At 45.6% G+C, this 19,150-nt stretch overlaps 1 protein-coding gene across 1 annotated transcript; it reads right to left on the bottom strand.

Annotated features, from left to right (window-relative positions):
- Positions 1 to 842: 842 nt before the first annotated feature.
- LOC126534097 (uncharacterized) lies at positions 843 to 18,158 on the bottom strand. The gene is made up of 5 exons (XM_050181316.3): positions 17,885 to 18,158; positions 16,160 to 16,203; positions 9,453 to 9,555; positions 6,416 to 6,666; positions 843 to 1,134 (listed from the first exon to the last, which is right to left on the bottom strand). The coding sequence occupies exons 1-5, from the start codon at positions 17,937 to 17,939 to the stop codon at positions 988 to 990; spliced, it is 600 nt and encodes a 199-aa protein (XP_050037273.2). The 5' UTR covers positions 17,940 to 18,158; the 3' UTR covers positions 843 to 987.
- Positions 18,159 to 19,150: the final 992 nt, after the last annotated feature.

Here is a 19,150-nt window from a genome sequence, read left to right on the forward strand (position 1 = left end):
TTGTAAAACCTTTATTCAATACCGCTATTCAAGTTTATTAGGACGCCTACTACCCTCATTATTGCTGTAGAAATCATCAATGCTGCCCGCTTACATCTTTATGGATTAAAACTACTAACGCATATTTTCTCTTACTGAAAGATCTCTGTAGCAGACGTCGTGACCGTTAGTCAGCCCTGTATAAGCCTCGCCATTTCTTCTAACGGCACTAAGTCCAATATCCCACGCAACGCCTAATAATTCCTCATTGCCATACATACATACATACATACATACATACATACATACATACATACATACATACATACATACATACATACATACATACATACATACATACATACATACATACATACATACATACATACATACATACATACATGCATGCATGCATACATACATACATACATACATACATACATACATACATACATACATACATACATACATACATACATACATACATACATACATACATACATACATACATAATTGGTCGACAGCAGCAGCCTATATTTATGTCCACTGCAGGACGAAGGTCGCTCGCTGCGATGTCAAATTACCCCTGTATTGTGCTAGCTGATTTCAACTTGCGTTGGACATTGCCTTCCCAATTCTCAAAAAAATTTCACTACATTAGTTGGCGTAAATAACAACTGCGGTTGCTTCGGTTGGTTAATTTAAATTTTCGCGCTTAAATGCAATAAACCTCTTAAATATCGGTGCAGTGGCTACCTATGTAAATGAATTCTTGTTTCCTGAGCTCAGGATGTGAAGTTCTTTTTTTCTTCTGGAATGGGAATATTTGTTTCATCTCGAAGAAGTTAACAGATGTGCAGTGATTCAATTTATATAGGATAAAACGAGTAATTACTTTATTGCAGCTTTTTTCAAGGGGTGTGTTTGCTTCTGTTTGAGCAACGCGGGTTGTGCATTCGGTCTCCTCTGACGACGCATTCTCGATGTCGCACAGCTAAGCAGCACCTTTCACGAAACTATGAAAGGGGCGTCTGTATCTTCCTCTGGCTTATTGCTTGGGAAATCGTCAAGGTATTCTTGATCAGCCAATGACGCCGAGGGCAACTTGGGTCGCACCAGGTCACCGAAGAAGAACTGAACTCCGGCAAAGGACATCTGCCGAACAATAAGAAAAAAAAAGGGGGCAGGGAAAACATGTATGAAAGAAGACGCGAGGCCACGTGATTATGATGTTGGTGACCCATGTTTATAGAAATTTATACTTATGTTTGCACTATATTGAGCCTTACGGGGCTGACCGAAGAAAATAAAGACGTGGCTGGAAGCAAATAAGTGCGACAGCCGAACTTGTTACGAAAGGATGAGAAAGCACAGCCGCATGTCGTGTCATAGTTTGAGGTAGAAGCAGGAATTTCACATTTGGGATCATTACGAAAGCAGGGTAATCATTTGAAGAAACCTGAGTGTTCACAGGGTGGTTTACCGCCTATAAGAAAATTCATCAGAGAGACTCGCACTAACACGCAGATTAGCTGAAACCAATCCTACAAACCGCAAAATGAGGAATAGCGCGTTCATGCGCGAATTCAGAAGTACAAATACGTTTGTAGAATACACATCATTACAATTATCAGGACTTAAGGATGGCTGTACTAATACTTTCACTAGTTGTTCCCTTTGCCTCTCAACGTTTCGACATAATATTTTAGCGCGAAGACTTTTTCCGCACGGATGCTGGATGGGACACACCCAAGCGCTTGTATGGGTCCCTTTCTGTGTCCGTGTGGCAAAAGTATTCTCGCTAAAATACTTTATCAAACACGTCGCACCAAAAAGGCCAGAAGTCAGTCCTAGCTGTAATCTTTAATTTGTTCTCTCCTACCATTTCTGTAAGGATAACGTACCCACATTGAAGCAGCCAACACTGTATACTTTTGTGTCTACACTGGCTACTGTACTTCGTGAAAAGTGAAATGAACAATCCATAAACGCAAACGCTCCGAAATTTCACCTCGCAATTCGCGCAGCGCAACAACGCAGACATCGGTGCTCACGAATGTCACGAAATTCTTTGTGGTAGAAAACGCACTGCGTAATTTTTTTATCGGGCTCGTGGAGATCCGCAAGCCTAATGCGTGCCAACACCACCTCACGCTAATCCTGCTTTCCCTAAACCAGTTACTACGCCGCCAAGTGATTTATTACTAGGCAATTTGCACATGCCGAGGAATTTCGGACACTGCCTCCGGCCATCTGACGAGCTTCACCGCAATGCACTAGCGTAGCTCAGTGGGCAGCATGTATAGCAATAATCTCTCACGAGGACGGCCGAATTTCAATAGCTTTCAGTAAGCAAAGCCGAGGCGGTGCGCCCTTCTAATACCATGCTTATTTACGGGGTTTATTTGCAACTTTTCTGCTGCGCTAGAGCAGTGTTTTAAATTCCAGAGGAAAATTCTGCGAGAAAGCTGCAAACACGCTACGGCTAACTGCCATTAATTCGCATGTTAATAAAAGGACGTGCCCTCTCGGAGTTGCTAATTGAAACTTGTTGAAATTCAGGAGGCCTCCTTAAATATCACTGTTTTTTTTAAATTTTTCCCTTTGAGTTACGCTGGTTCACTGCGGTGAAGTTTGGTCGATAGCCGCAGGGGCAATGTCCGAAATTCCTCGACATGAGAGAGAAAAGAAGAAATGAAAGCATAGGAAAGATAGGGATGGTAACAAGGAGATGACTGGTGTTGGCTAACCTGCTTTTTTTCCCGATTATTTGGTGGCTTTTGTCGCCTTCGCAGGAAAATGTGAGAAAAGCATCGCTACAGTTATGATCAATGTGGTCGTCGTCATAACCATTATAACCATCATCTAGCTATTATCTCCATCATGACGAAGGCCTTCCTCTTGCGGTGATCTTCGATTACCCCCTAACTCTATGTCTTTCCTACGCTTACAATGTTCCCAATATCATAAGGGCATCCGACGCTATGCGACTCTCGAGTAAATTTCCTTTCACCTGACACCAACTCTGTTGCTCGGATATGCCCCGTCATATCCGCTCTGGGCATCACGTAAGTTGTACAATGTATTTCTTCCTCGTTACCTCTACTGTAGTACTGCCTACCATTATTTTGCCTCTAACGTTCGCTGCCGCCCGCCTTTCGGTCTCTTATACACAGCTTACTCTTCAATAGCACGTTGTGCAGATATTAGATTGTTATCGTGTTTCCGTTATACTGCAAGTTACAGACAATAGTTCAGCATTATTAGAACACGCCCATTAAACACTCTTGCTTTTCAGGATATCTGTAAGCTGCAGTTCTCGACGAATGAGTGTTCTCCAGCGTAGAAGCACGAGAAAAAAGTGAGACATACAGGGCCTACTTTCAGCTGAACATTTATTAGAAAAGCGGCTCTTAAGTGTGCCTCTCTGAAAAAAGAAATTATCTTCACGTAGCACTAGAATTTCTTATTTACCAAATTTTGTAATCCTTGCGTTAGTTGGCCCTACTTCGAACGAAGACAGCGCTAGATGTGCGTTTGTGTCTCCCTTTTTCTCGGTATCGTGCGCTGGAAGTTATGCATCGTGAACCAATTAGCCCGATAGTTTATTTTTTTTGCGTTCACGATACGATAATGCTTGTCATAAGGCAAAAGCAGCCTTTTAAACATGCAGTTCCTGTTATTCACTTCATTCAAGAAAGCTGCCCACGCTGCTCATATTCGGTCGATATGACAGTCACTTATACTATGTGTACATAGGCTGATGAAATTTGAAATATAAAATACAGAAATTAGCGAAGGTAAGCGGCACGTGCCCTGCACGAAGCATAGGGGCGACTGAAATGCAAGAAATTGAGGTACCGTCAGATTTAATTCGGATGTTCTTAGGATATAGGCCGTGGTTACAAACACTCATTTCGTGAACTGAACATTGATTTTGCCCTGGTATGTTGTTTAACTGGATTGAAAACCCAGTAGTTCATACTTTTAGCATGACAGTTTCCGCTAGCTTTGGGTAAGATTAGGGGTTGTTCTGCCAGAGAAGGATAAGCAAATCATCTTATCCGCTCTTCGCTTATTCTTGTGATGTTACCACAGAATTTATTTTTCGCATTTCAGGCTAGTACTGCTGCACGGAGAGTTTGTTTTCAATGTCATTCCCTTGTATTCACTCCTGTGCTGTAATGCGACACAGAGTTCCCACTAACTGTTCTGGTGGCTCTAGACAAACCACGTGCATATTATACGTGCATATTAAACACGCCCAATATTATACTTATATATTTTTTTATTTTATTAGGAGTATCAACCCTCAAATGAGAGTCAACAGAGCGAGGACCAAACAATGGCTTTCATCTAAATATGTCAAAATGCACTATCGTGCTCAATGTGAGTTGTAACATGAGTGACCGTTTTTAATTTTTTTTTTCTTTTCTCTGTGTAGGCGCTGCCAAGCTGCTATACAGTGCCCGTACGGCAGCATGGCAGCACCTACGCAAATGCACGAAAGAATTGCAGAACACCGCTTCGATTGCTGCAAGCAGCCTGTTAACAAAAAAAAAAGAAGTTTGTTATTTTTACTATTCTAAGGATTGACGGGTGTTATGCAGTGTTGCAACTCATATTGAGCACGAAAGTACGTGAAACCACGTACATCGATCGGCACATCAAACTTAAGTCGGCAAATGACATGAGTGCGATGCACAGCCGGTTCGAATTTGCCGCTATCCTTCGGCGCAACACTAATGTTTGGTCATTTATTTTGCATTTAAGCTACGTCTGCGAAGAATTAGTAGCGAAATGCAAATGCGCAAGTGGTGGACCTGTTCGCGAGAAAAGTGCAGCCGGCGTCATACTGCTGCACTAACAATTCCTTTTAAGGCGAAGGCCCGAAGTGACTCGTTGCAATGGCTCATACTTCAAAAAACGCGGCGGCGTCTAGTCGAGTGGTACAAAAAATACGATCATCAGCAACAAGGCAAAGGCTACAAGCCCTCAGCAAGGTGAAGCACACAGTGCATACATTCATTGAAATCACCCATTCAACACACAGAACAGCGTGCGTTTCAATAAAGAACAAGCACAAAACAAGTATCCGAACCATCAGTCAAGCATTGCATACCCTCCTCGGAAGAGCGCTACGGCCGAGGATGCTCGCCAAGCGAGAAACGAGGTGCGACGTGCGAAGCGGCGGGCGCAAGGCGTTTGACTACGAGTGTTACTCTGCCCTGCTGAGAAGGCGCAACGCAAAGTCGAAGAAAAACGTCGTTGGCGCGAGTCTGACCCCGCTATACGAGCCCGTGAATCCGCAGATAAGCGTCGAAAACGAGCCAAAGAAGACAGACAACGGCTTGCCACACGTTTACTTCACACTGCGGTCCGTTACGTTTTGCAAGAAGTCTGACCCTTCCGCTCGTACATATTCATGTATTACCAAGTCTGCAGCATGCTGTCGCCTTCACGTGTTGCAGGAGTGTAACGTGCTGCCGAAATTTTCATCACGTCCATAAAAAAGTGTTGCGTGGCCGTTCCGAGCACGCTCTCGTACCCGCGGGGCCAAATTGTAGCTCTAGCTTGCAGGATCCTGAGACAATCTGGGGTCATCGCTTCGCGCAAAGAACTGATTTGGGTGCCAGGTCACGAGGGTGCAGAGGGAAATGAGTGTGCAGACGCTGCCGCCTGAGCTTCACGCCCCCGGAGACCCTCCTCCTCCCTCCTCGAAGACTCGGACTTCCCATTGCCATTAGTAACTTATGCAGATGTATTAGAGTACTTGTACATATCGTGACGAAAATATCCGGGCACGGCTAAGGGATTAGATAAAGCAGAATAATGTCGTTTTCGGAGATTACAAACCATGTCATTTAATAACCCAGTCAAGCTACTTGCTATCGAACCCGCCGTGGTTGCTCAGTGGCTATGGTGTTGGGCTGCTGAGCCCGAGGTCGTGGGATCGAATCCCGGCCACGGGTGCCGCATTTTGATGGAGGCGAAATGCGAGAACACCCGTGTACTTAGATTTAAGTGCACGTTAAGGAACCCCAGGTGGTCGAAATTTCCGGAGTCCTCCACTACGGCTCGCCTCATAATCAGAAAGTGGTTTTGGCACGTAAAAATCCATAATTTTTAGTTGCTATCGATCCGCATTTATTTTGAGCCGAGATTAAATTCTGCGGGCAGAAAGCAGATTTCTACCGTATGGTATGGGCCTGCCAGGCTAGTAGTGCCTGAGAATCTATGCAACAGCTAACGCGGGAAGGTCGGGAAGGCAGCCCTGTCCAGTTCAATCCCCGAGGACCAGCAAGCCCTCGCGGGAAGGGGCCGTGCGGCGGCCTTAGCCAACAGAATTCCGGAGCAGGAGTCCGAGCACCCTTCTCCTAACTTGCTTCCCCTTTTCCTGTCAATAAAACGATTTCATCGTCATCGTCATACTTACCTGCGGTTGTTGGCTTAGAGTTCGCTGTCGCCTGGATGGGCGTTTGTTGAGGGGAGCGTGCCATCCTGGTCCGCATATGGTGACAAGCTCCAGTGACTCGTCCTCGGACAGATTATGCGAGGGAATGTTCTCAATGACGGGAGGTATTAGCCCGCCTTTATGTAGCACGCGGACGGTGGGGACAGTCGCGTACGGCTCCCAAGGGTCACCCTCCTCTTCCGTGCTCACCGCCTTCTCCGTCTCTGCTAAGTCTGCAGAGATTTAGGATGCTCCAGCTGTTGTCAACGTCAGAGCAGAGACCAGGCACCTTCCCCCCCCCCCCCCCCCCCCCCCCCCCGATATTATCCCGATTAGTTTCACGCCACCCGTGCTTCTTTAACTTTCCGGAATCAGTATTTCGATTTAGGCACCGCTCGCATGGATTACAAACGCAGTATGCCACTCTCGGGCAACGGAATACTTCATTCGGGCGCGAAGGTGAGCAAGCGTTTTTCGACTCTGTCGTTAGCTTTAGGGGCAGTATTATGGCGTGGAATTCATTAAGCAGGACGGTTATTCGAACGTTACCAGCCCTGAATGAATCTGATTACTACTTTGTAGACCAGTTGGTGACTTAAAGCATACCTTTACAGAGTCGAATTCAAAGTTTATAGAATGGCTGACGAGGAAATAGCAAATGAATGTACGGCTAAACAGGGTGGTCTCTTTAGCTGCATTGAAATTAAAAAAAAAAGCTGGCTCTGGTTGTACCAGAACAGGCTATCGCGCATGTGCGCCGATAGCGTTTGCCACTTCTTTCCCTGACTCTCCTTTCCCACGCTACCTACGCAGGTACATAAGCATATGAATAAACGACCAGTTGGTCATTCCTTGCTCAGTAACGGGTCGCTGAGGTCCGTTACATCAAACACGATACATGGTAGATTGCACAATCCTAACCCCTGATCTAAATTACTCGATGAAGTGGTCATTACTTCGGCAAGAAATCAAAAGTGTTGAATTGAACAAATCATACAGTTATGCAACTTAACTTTTTCATTATTTACATTATGGCACAAATTTCAATGTAGAAGTGTAGCTAGTGAATATGCAAGGCATATAGACTTCGAACGAATTCTCAGGACAACGTCACTTTCAAGATATTCAGTTACAAAGTGTCGGACGAGGTGCACTGGTGTTCGAGTTACTTTTGTGCTTCAACTAATAAAACACAGCTTTCTTAGTACACGTGACAGGAACAACCGTGCATGTTCTACGGCAAGTTTGACGGCGCATATCTAGAAACCAGTGCCATCCTCAGAATTCGTTCCAAGTCGATGTCCCGTGCATATTTACTGGCTACAATTCGTAGATCAAGATATGTGCCGCAATGTAAATGATTACATAAATTTATTAGCCCACTAACCTTGTTCTTTAAATAGGGCGTGTTGGTGCTTCGTAAAAATAATGGCCGCATCAACGACTTATTTGGAACAGGGGCTAGTAATGCATCTGCAGCAGGCAGTTTTTAAAAATTTGGTGCAGCTAACATAGGGAGCATATATATATATATATATATATATATATATATATATATATATATATATATATATATATGTATATATATATCTCAAATCCCTACCGCGGCGGCCGCATTTCTATGGGCGCGAAATGAAAGAACACCCATGTACCATGCAATTGGGTGCACGTTAGCGAACCTCAGGCGGCTGAAGGTAATGCGGAGTCCCATAGTACGACATTCCTCGTACTCAAGTCGTTGTTATGGCACCTAAAACGCACAAATTTATTCAATTCATTTTTGCTCCTTGTTCACCCCATATACATTCACAACAACAACAGCAACAACAACAACAACAACAACAACAACAACAACAACAACAACAACAAATAATAATAATAATAATAATAGTAATAATAATAATAATAATAATAATAATAATAATAATAATAATACTCACGTGCCGCCATGACTGGAGTTTCCGAGGGCACACGCAACTACGATAATTTGCACGTATATTAATATTGGTCTGATATAACCTCTCCATTCCCTCACTTCCGACACTGGTAATACCGGTGACACAAATCACCTGTTGAATGCAAAGGAGTTCGCACATAATTGGGGCAGTAAGCACTGGCTGCTGTTTTAGGGGCGTTTGCTGCACGTGCTTCCCAGTGGGCTTCGAACTATACTTGTTCACTGAATAATTTTGACAAAATGCTTGATACTTCAACCATATATCGAACTACAGGACGTTGTACGCACCGTATAGCCTACATTAAAGCCTTGCAGGTTGTTATGCTCTCATGGCAAGAATTTCGAGGCTTGAATTTTGTAAAATAGTTCGATGACCCCTCTGCACAATGTCCAATGCAATATCGCAGAATAAGGGTGAAATTAACTGTTTATTTTAACTAGCATTGAGCAAAAAGATGAAAAAAAAGAACAGTTAATACATTTGCTACCAATTGAACAATGTAGGTATTTATTTGAGGAAAAATATTGCTGTGGAGTTGCCTCACTTGGCATGGCTTCTTTAGCGAGCTCCACCAAACCTAGTGCTATCTTACTGGTGATACATTCTAGGGGGTGATACCACCTCCAGAATACCACTATCCAGAATTTACGAAAAGAACAATAAATGAAGATTGAACGGAACTTTCATACTAACTATGAAGGATGTTTACAATAATATATATACACATCCAGAGGGGATGCTTTCGTTAGTCGCTTCAATAAATAGCTGCGGATTATGGATAGTTCGACCACAGGAGAGCCGGTTATGCAAAAACCTTAGGTAGCCAAAACAACTGTCATTTAATGCATTTGCTTGGAGTGTTGTTGTTGTTGTTGTAGCCATGATGGGGGATTGGCCAAGAAATGGGTGGATTATTCCAAATTAATATGGAGCATACATTCCCTAATATCCATGGAATTAGCATTGAATAGCGTATAATTACCTGTTAAACATATAATCAGGAAGGTCATATGGAATTAGTAACAATTATTTTAAAAGTAAAACATATAGAATGTACTCACCCTTCCAAGCCTCATCTTCTTTTGGACGACGATGCTCATAACTGGGCCACCAGTCGGAGTGTTGTTTCTGCTTCTTGTGGTGCCCTTTCTTGACTTGACGTACCTTTGCATCGTTTCCAATTCACTTATTTTTACCGGAAAGGTCAAAATAATGCTCCGCGAAATTATTCAAGGCGAAAAAAAGCAAAGGGAAGACATCAGGAGAATCAGGCTACGTGAGCGGAGCTAGAAGGCAAATTTACAGGAGGGGTGCTTTGCAGGAAGGCCAGAGTTTAGGGATCTCCGATAGCTTGCGCAACACGCTCAGTGGAACAAAGCTAGTGGCATCAAGACGCCAAAATCAGCTCTCGGCACGCCTCCAGTTTCGTCGACTTATCCAGGTTCACTATTGATTTAGCGTCGCGTGGGCGTTACCTCTGGAGCACCCGAAAACTAAGGAGCCACGTGGTCAAACTGTCGGTGTTTTGTTTCATTTCTTTGTCGTTCGACTCACTGCGCTACCTGTGCAATTGGGTTATAGAAAAAAATTATTGCTTTTTAACGTGTTCTAAAAAAGGGAAAGGGTTCACGTAAGGTTGCGACACTTGTGCAGTTTTTGCATTCGACGGTCGATAGACAGATATTGTCAAAAAATTGGAGACATGCCCATGTTCCGCCCGAGAAATGCGTGACAAGTGAGTGGGGCCCATTGCGTACATGGTCGCAGTTTTCCCCAGTCTTCAGCGTCTGGAACGGAGGAGCGGCGTACTCGTGTTGACACACCTGGCTTTATCTGGACATTTTATTGTCTGCTGCTTTCACGATTTCCCGGCCATTTTGGTTCGCTCACTGCCATCGAGCAAACTCGGGTGAGCGAGAAATTCGGCGCATCCTGCATAGCACCCTAGTAGAAACGAGCTGCAATTATAGTAAGAGAACAAACGACGGCAATGTCAGGGAATGCATATATTGATTTGTAATGCTAATGAGTCGTATCCGTCGTTTTTAACGCGAATGTCTGAATTAAACTCTAAACGTGTTCTCTGACTGGCTGCGGTTTCAAAGAAGAGGACCAATGCTTGAGATAAGTAAGATCAGGCGACTCTACAATTATGTACTAACGGGTCTTCTTTATATGATTGTGTTTAAGTTGAAATATTTATCCCGTGAGAAATCTTCAGAAACAAGAATTCTGCGCAATATTCTCGAAAACAACAGAACATTTGTTGGCTGACATTAAAAAGAATTCGATTAATTTCTTTGTAGCATGCTACTAAGATTCTGGATAGTATTATGACGAGAAAGCTGTACAAAAAAATTACGCACAGAAATAAGATGCAAGTAGATGAAACAATATACCCTTATCAAATTATATTAGCTGATAACAAAACTGAATTAACCTGACTGTGAAAGAACGAACGACGTTTTTCGTATGAAAGCGGATTTTCTGAAAGAAGCAAGAGTACGTATGACATTAAAAAGTTGATATGCAGATTGTCGTGTCTTACTGTGTTCTGACATAGGAATAACAATCGAAACCACTACGGGGATGTAAATTGCAAGACAGGCTCGAGGAGACAGAACGCCGCACCACCAGTTGCTAAACATGCGGCCAATATTTTTTTTTACAATTAAAGACGAACGTGAGTTAAGGAAGGGCAGATTGTGTATCACTTATGAGTGCGGCGTTTGAAGGTTCGACAACTCGTTCCTTTGCGTAAAATGCCGTGTATGTTTAGAAGGCAAAATTTGACAGCAAAAAGTCCTCACGTGATTTGAAGGCGAAAGTATGATGACTTGTCTAAGTTGTCACCTCAAATTAAAACAACACCTTAATTCGCGTGGCTATAATTGGCACCTACCATAATACACCCTAATTTATTTTAATCCACCTTAATCCCATTGCACCTTAATTCACATTAATTCGCTTTAATTCACTCCAGTCCGCCATAATGCATGTTAATTCAATTTTATCCACCTTAATCTATTTGAATCCACTTAAATCCACTTTAATCCACCTTAATCCAATTCCGGGAGTTGGTGACGTCTGTTTTTTTGGGTGTGTGACATGGCGTGCGGAAGACGCCGTGGCGGTTCCCCGTGAGATTTCGCAGTGCGAGCCGCAGCAGCTCCAATTCCGGGAACGTGACGTCGTCACTTGGTCACGTGGGTTTTGGTGCGATCGGGTGATAACGCCAGAAGCCGGATTTCTCGCTTCGTAGCGCACACGAGGCCTTAATGTCAAAAAGTTTGATCATAATTCAACCTCCAGTTGAAGTCGACGAAAGACAAAGCCTTGCTGAGCGACTATGGTGTTGAGTAAGAGGAGTGGGAGAATCATCGGACTGAAATCCCTTTAACTGCGCTCTCTTCGCTATCACCCCACGTTTTGACGCATGATGATGTGTTAAGGAATTTTAAATAATTTTCCGAGATTTGACATCTCAAAACTATTATGTGATCACGAGGCGCGTCGTTTTTGAGGAAATGCGTCCGTGGCGTAATGATTACACCATCAGGCCTCTATGCTAGATGTTCTATGTTAGAATCCGGCCGTCGGACATTTCTTCTTTTATTTATTTAAGAATCTTAATTTCGCAATAAGACTCAAAGAGTCAGTGCGGTTGCAACGCGTTAGTTAACGTATTAGACGAAGTGAGGCTCGTGGCCTTCGGGACAGGATGCACTGCTGTAAACAGGAGCTGCATAAGTAAACGCGCCTTGCGTGCGCCATAGAGTTGTATGAAACTCTATGGCGTGCGCAGCCAGAACGTGGACCAAAAGCACTCGACGACAGCCAGCAGCACCGGCTTAGAAATACACGGTCTGGTCGGCGTAGTCACCCTGCGTAAGCCTCGCGTCCGTGTACTGCAGGATGGTCGCGTGGGGTTTTCGTCGGCGTTGTCACGTCGCCTTGGCCTCTTGTTACCGCGGCGCCGCTTAAGGCCGGCACTAGTAGCAGCGTGCGCCCAACACGTACGCGCACGTGATTCACGTGTCTCGACCGCGGAGTGGTCTTGGCAGGCATGCCGGCCCTCCTTACTTCAGTGCGATTAGCGCTTTACAGAAGCTCCTGGGCTGGCGTCCTGACAAGAACACAAGGAGGAATATTTGCGCGATGTGACGAACGCGGCCGTCTGCTGCAAGAAAAAAAAAGGCTGCGGCATAGCTCAGCTAACCCTGGATTTGCAAAGCGAAAGCCTTGTTTGGCCTGGTTAAGTCTTAGTTTCCCTTTGCTAACCTTTCATTTATCTGTAATTATTATACTAAGGTGTACAATCATCGCTAAGCCCGGCATGACGGCTGTGCCTAGGTTGGTGGCTAGTCATGACTGTGATTAGGCTTGGGTAGACACGCATAGTTCGACGGTGCGACGCCTTTTGTGCCACGGGGAAAGCGCAAGTGCTAGACATGCAAACAGACGCCGCGAACATGCGCAGCGTCGTCGGAGCACAAGGGGACAGCGCGTAAACGGTGCAATGCCTGTCTCATTCCGGACCCTTTCCAGTGAAGCAGCTCGCCGGGCGATATATGCGGGCTGGTCAGACGCCGCTTTACGACGACTGCCCAAAGCCTCCCGTTGCCGCGCAACGCTCAGAGAAGAGGACCAATGCTCTCTTCTGTGGCCAAGCTCGCACTCACTAGGCGAGCGCGGCGCTCCTCATAGCCAGGTGCGCGGCGAGTCACGTGGTCATGCGGTGACCCCTGCAGCTGCGGTAACGGCCCCGTTAAGCTGTGAAGACCACATACGCCAAGCCGGCGGCATTGGTGGTGGAGCTCGGCGCGACGAATCACGTGATGCGTTGCCAAGACTACGGCGTAGCTGCGGTCAAATGAAGGTCTAATTCGTGGCGATGGCGAAACTCGGCTCGACATGGTTAGTAAAGCTTTCGCTTAGAAAAATAACAAATAATAAAGTGCACAAACAGGTACTACACTATGGTTATTACGTGTGGGAAAACGATGACACAAGTTGGCATGGTCTGCATAGCTCTGTTACGATTCGCGCCAGCAGGCAGTGCTGTCTAACTTGAGGTCTTCTGTGCACCAAGTCTGCGCGATGGGAGCACGAACACGCTGGAACGCGTTTCGCCGTCTGGCGTGCAAATTCTGACGCAAAGCGAGAGCGTACATGTAACTTCGGTAATGTTTCTTAGGAAGAGTATTAAAACAAAAGAAATCGGTATTTTTATGTGCAATTATTGATGACGGTGCAAGATCGCCTGGGGTGTGCATATTACTGATATTGCAATAAAACATGCTACCACGCGCCTCAACGCAATGCCTTGCATTCGGGACATGCTTGAATATATTGTTCAAGGGGCTGGTGCATAAAGAAAAAAAAATACATCAGCATGGAGAAAAGATGGCTGAAAAGATGGCTGGAAAAGATGGCGCGACAGCCTGATCATCCCGCCGCTTCCCAAAAACATGCACCCGACGCACCACGCCGCGCGACGGAACAAACGAGCGAGAGACCTTCAGAAGAACTTTGGCAACAGCAACGAGGCGGTATACGTAGACGCTGCGCGATATGGAGGAGAGAGAAGCGCACACGCGATCGCGGTTGTAGACGGCACGGGTAAGTGCCTCGCGAGCGCCACGGTGGCCACGGGACACACCCAGGCGGCCGAAGTAGCCGCGGTAGCCCTAGCACTGGCGGCGGTGCCGAGCGCTGCGATCGTGATCAGCGACTCGCAGGCGGCAATCCACGGCTTCGCGCGCGGTCGCGTCTCGCGGGAAGCGGTCCGCATACTCCAAATTTGCGACGATGGCGACGCGTCATTGCCCTCGCAACCCCAAAATTCTACGGTGTTCCTCCTCTGGACCCCTGCACACACCGATGTCCCGCTCGCCGGCAACGAGGCGGCCCACGCCGCCGCTGGAGGTCTCGTACGCGGAGCCGCCGCAGATTATGTGGCCGCCGCCCTCCGCCCCCGAGACCGGTGCATCGGATCTGCGGGATCGGGACACTACAACAGAAATGCAGCAATAAAAATGAGAATGGGCGTGGGGCGATCGCCTGACCACGTTCAGAGACCTCACCCAACACTACAGATTCCAAAGACGCACATTCCCGCCACCACACCATAAATTAAACAGGAATGAGGCCGTAACTTTACGCTTGCTCCAGACACACACCTACCCTAGCCCCGCCGTCCTGCAACACTGCTACCCGTGTTTATATCCAACAGATGCCTGTAAAGCTTGCGGACAGAGAGCAACGCTGCGACACATGCTCCGGGAATGTGCCGGCAACCACGGTAATGAGACCACCTCCGTTCGCGACGCGTCCGTAATAGCGGCCGTTGCCACAGTACGGGAAGCCTCGAGCTCGCTTCTTCCCGACGCTGCCCCAGCTGTTGGGGCCGCCGGGAACCTTCTCCATCGGCGTCACTGCCGCTGGAAGGCGGCTCTCAAAAGTTCCGAGTTGGCAGACCAGCTCTGGGCCGTCGGGCATGCCTAAGATGCCGCCCTAGTGCAAGGACTTCGAGCCGCCACCTGAGGCCACCACAACAAAACTGCCGGACCACTCATTAATAAAGTTTCTTCTCTCCGTAGTTTAATGGCTAATGCATCGGGCTGCGGTGACCGGAATCGTGCTGACCGCTCAAGCCAGTGGGGCCCTGGACTAGGGACTCCACCCACTCGCTTTCTGCATTTTTTTCTTTCAAATAAACGTTTTGGTATATATATATATATATATATATATATATATATATATATATATATATATATATATATATATATATATATATATATATATATTTGGAACATCACGGTCACCTAGCGCCGTCACCATGGCAGTGGTCACAGAAGCACGTATCGGCCCACACTTTTAGCCTGCGCATTCTCCGGATCGGCCTACGATAAGAGGCTAGAAATACACCCAGTACGGAAAAGTGGCAATAACTCGCCAAGAAATACTTGGCCTTTAACAAAAAATGTGTTCTGCAATATGCTTTTGAAAAACATGATTCAGGACCTTAACAGGGAGTGTAAGAGTGGGGTTGAAGATTAATATGCAGAAGACAAAGATAATGAAGAATAACCGGGCAAGGGAGCAAGAGTTCAGGATCGCAAGTCAGCTCAAGAGTCTGTGAAGGAGTACGTTTACCTAGGTCAACTAATCACAGGGAACCCTGACCATGAAGTGGAAATTCACAGAAGAACAAAAAATGGGTTGGATCGCATACAGCAGACATCGTGAACTCCTGAATGGAAGCTTACCATCATTATTGAAAAGGAAGGTATACAATCAGTGCATTTTACCAGTGCTGACATATGGGGTAGAGACTGGCAAATAAGCTTGAGAACATGTTAAGGACGACGCAGAGAGCGATGGAACGAACAATGCTAGGCATAACTTTAAAAGACAGAAAGAGAGCGGTTTGGATCAGAGAGCAAACGGGTATAGACGATATTCTAATTGACATCATGAGAGAAAAATCGCGCTGGGCAGGACATGTAATGCGCAGGTTAGATAACCGTTGGACCATTAGGGTGACGGAATGGGTTCCAAGAGGAGGGAAGCGCAGTAGAAGACGGCAGAAGACTAGGTGGTGCGACGAAATTAGGAAATTTGCGGGTGCTACTTGGAATCGGTTGACACAGGACAGGGGCAATTGGAGATCGCAGGGAGACGCGTTCGTCCTGCAGTGGACATAAAATAGGCTGGTGATGATGATGATGATGAATATGATGAATATGCTTTTGACGCATTTTACCTTGCCAGTCTTCAAGGAGTAGACTGTATCGGCGAGGACTGCCCCTGGAAATGTGAAGTAACGTATGGCGGAAAAAAGCAGAAAATCAGTCATGTTTTCAGTCACACAACTGTTTCAGCTCGGGGATTATAGGCTAGTGAACTACGCGGAATCAGTCACTTACAATAGTGTGTTTTCCTCTGGGTGTAGACTACCGAGTCTGAATGCGAAATCAGTATCGTAATCATTATCAACCAACTGATGTACTCTGCAGCCTGCAGGTATCTCCTACTGATATTAAGTTGTCTATTCCTCGCGTCACCTGGCTCCATCCCCTGATAAGACATTTATTTGCCTTATCAAGCCGTCAATTCCTCCATCTTACTCGACTGCACTTCCCAGCCTGGACATCATTTTATTAGTCTAATAGACGACCGGTTACCTCCTCTTTGCACTGCAGGAGCTGTTCAATTTTCAAGTTTATTTATTCCTCCTAAACTTATTTACGATATCAGGAACACTTCCTTGCTTCGCTAGTTTATACTGTCATCTTTGTATCTGTTGGCTCGATCATTCTTTGCACGGCCCTGAACGTCTTCTTCAGGGCGAGCATTCACAATCGCTTTTACGCAAGAATCGTTCTAACAAGAAATTCTAGCTAATCTTGATGCTGGACAATTAATTATCCAAAGCGATCGGTAAATGGCAATGAACACTTACGAAAGAAGAGCTTTGGGATTTCAGACTCATGACCTGCCTTCGCTAAAGCGTCTTTTACTAGGACTGCTCGTAAGAGAAAATTATAGGTAATCCTAATGCTAGACATATAATTAGTGTTGGTGACCGGCCAATGGCACGAAGCATTTACGAACGAGAAGCGTTGTGGATTGGATCCCAGCATCTTTATTATCGTCGAAAATTCCGCCCAACTGGTAAGCAGTGCTAAAATAGAACATGTCAAAATTTTCTGTTCAATAATACGAGTAAGCTGTTTCTCAGAGCCTCAAAGTTCTTGTCGCTTGACTCTTACCTATTTTCATTTGTCTTGAAACTTTCTTACCATCGTCAACATCCCTTGTCGGTTTGTGGCTTAAATAGGTGCCTCCTTGCGCAGGGTCATGTAACTAACTGCCAATCACAAACTCTTCTATTCTGGCCAAGCTATTGAGGATCACCTTAGGCTTCTGCATACATAACAATCTTCATACTTGCTCTTACATTTTGTCGGCTAAGGTCCTCAATTATTTGTTGCGTCATCCCCACCTTTGCTATAAACGACAAGATCATCTTTAAATAGCAGGTTTATGAGATGTTTCCAACTGACCCTCACTGCTAACTCATCCCCATATACCAGCTTGCATATACTTCTTTAGTGTACAGTGAATAGCACTGAAGATAATGCGTCTTTTTGGCGTCCTCATCAGTTAGCATTTATCCGTTTTGGGGATGACGTTTCGGCCACTCTCGCGGCCGAAACGTCAGTAAAGCACTTCGTAACTTTCATCGCTCCCTCTTTGAATTAGTGTTTTCTAGTGCGGTGCGCGAAAGCCCTTTTGTTTGAACTGCTCTCTCTCTATATATATTAAAATGCGAGTGGGTGATCTAGAAGCTTTAGAACAATTCGACCGAATTTTAACGCAGGTACCTACAGGACCACTACCATAGGGATTGTATAACATTGTAACTACCGCAATTTTAGCATGTTCTTAGCCTAATGTAGTCTGCTAATGCTACAGTGTTACTTACCGCACAGAACAAGGAGCACAGCCACCCTAACTGTAGCGGCAGTTGACACGGTCATCGCGCGAAATATCTTTGCACGCCACTCTTTGCACGCGAAGTTAGCCCGGTGTGCATCCCAGACGGATGGACACCTTCGAATTGGGCCACCCTTTTAGAACTTGCGGCGTCGACGCCCTCAGCACGAACGCAGAGTCTAGCTTAGGGGTTGCCTATGTTTACTTTTGTGTCCAACACTCAGAGCGACAGAAAGCACCCGAACTGCGTTGCGTTGGCTACGATTTCCAAGAGGTGCCGAAGCGGGCAGGCAAGTCATGTTTTCTTTCCAATTTTCAGAAAACAGGACGTCGCGTGTGAAATAAATGTCTCGTGCGTTCGCAAGTGACAGCTGCTCATATCAGAGAAAACGTGACACTCGGTACACGCGTGGACCTTACCTGTCCTGGTAGAGCCTGCAACAGCTGTGCCGAAAAGAGGCCCGTTCATCTTTTTCGGCTTGTCGCCTGGTCGTGTACTAAAGGAGCTGCTTAAGAAAGCAGCTGGTCGCGAGTGGCTCAAGCAGGAGAGATGCGTCGTTGTCTGCAGGTCTTTTGGCGACATGGATACTTCCGACACGTGTTGATAAAGTGAGAACTCGCTTCCTTGTAGTCGGCTCCTTATATGAGCGTCACGACGCAACACTAAAGAGCCAGGGTGAGTTAATGAACATGCTATTTTGCCGTGGAAGTTTCTGTTAGCCTGGTCAGCCACTACTGCCGTCACTACACGCTTGCTTTTGAGAGCATTCAAAACGTTTTGGGTGAAAAAAAATAACCTATGGGTGCTTCGCTATACCTTTTCAGCAAAACTTGACTTTGCTTCGGTGTTGGTGCCGAAGTGCTTAAATTTTTTTCCGCCCTGTCGTGCGTGGTTATATCTGTAGCCTCGGCGGTGTCAATGAATTAATCTATTCACTTTAGTCCGCACATTTAAAACACAAGTTTAGCTTTTATTCACCTGTGTGCAACTTTATTCAAGCCATTAACAGGTAAGGAAGTAACGTTCTCCCCTTTACGCTACGCAAGGCCACGTGCTTATTTTGACGAAACGCTGAGTAAAAAAGGTGCGGATAATAGGTTATCGTACACAGACATAGAAATATGCGGTTTAACTGACCGAAGTAAAAGCGTGCGAATAGACAAACTAGACTCAATTGCGTTTAAGGTCTTCCTGCGGAATGACGGGCATTTCCTATATAAAAAACAATTATAAAGATGATATCCACATGTTTGA

Source organism: Dermacentor andersoni, chromosome 7 (genome assembly GCF_023375885.2).
Source record: "Dermacentor andersoni chromosome 7, qqDerAnde1_hic_scaffold, whole genome shotgun sequence".
In the NCBI taxonomy this organism is placed as follows: domain Eukaryota; kingdom Metazoa; phylum Arthropoda; class Arachnida; order Ixodida; family Ixodidae; genus Dermacentor; species Dermacentor andersoni.

Coding starts and splice junctions, on each gene's coding strand:
- LOC126534097 (XM_050181316.3), bottom strand. CDS start 17,939: ATGACCGTGTCAACTGCCGCTACAGTTAGGGTGGCTGTGCTCCTTGTT. Junction 9,556..16,159: donor ACTCCTTGAAGACTGGCAAG/GTAAAATGCGTC, acceptor AACGATGCAAAG/GTACGTCAAGTCAAGAAAGG. Junction 6,667..9,452: donor AGAAGATGAGGCTTGGAAGG/GTGAGTACATTC, acceptor AAATCTCTGCAG/ACTTAGCAGAGACGGAGAAG.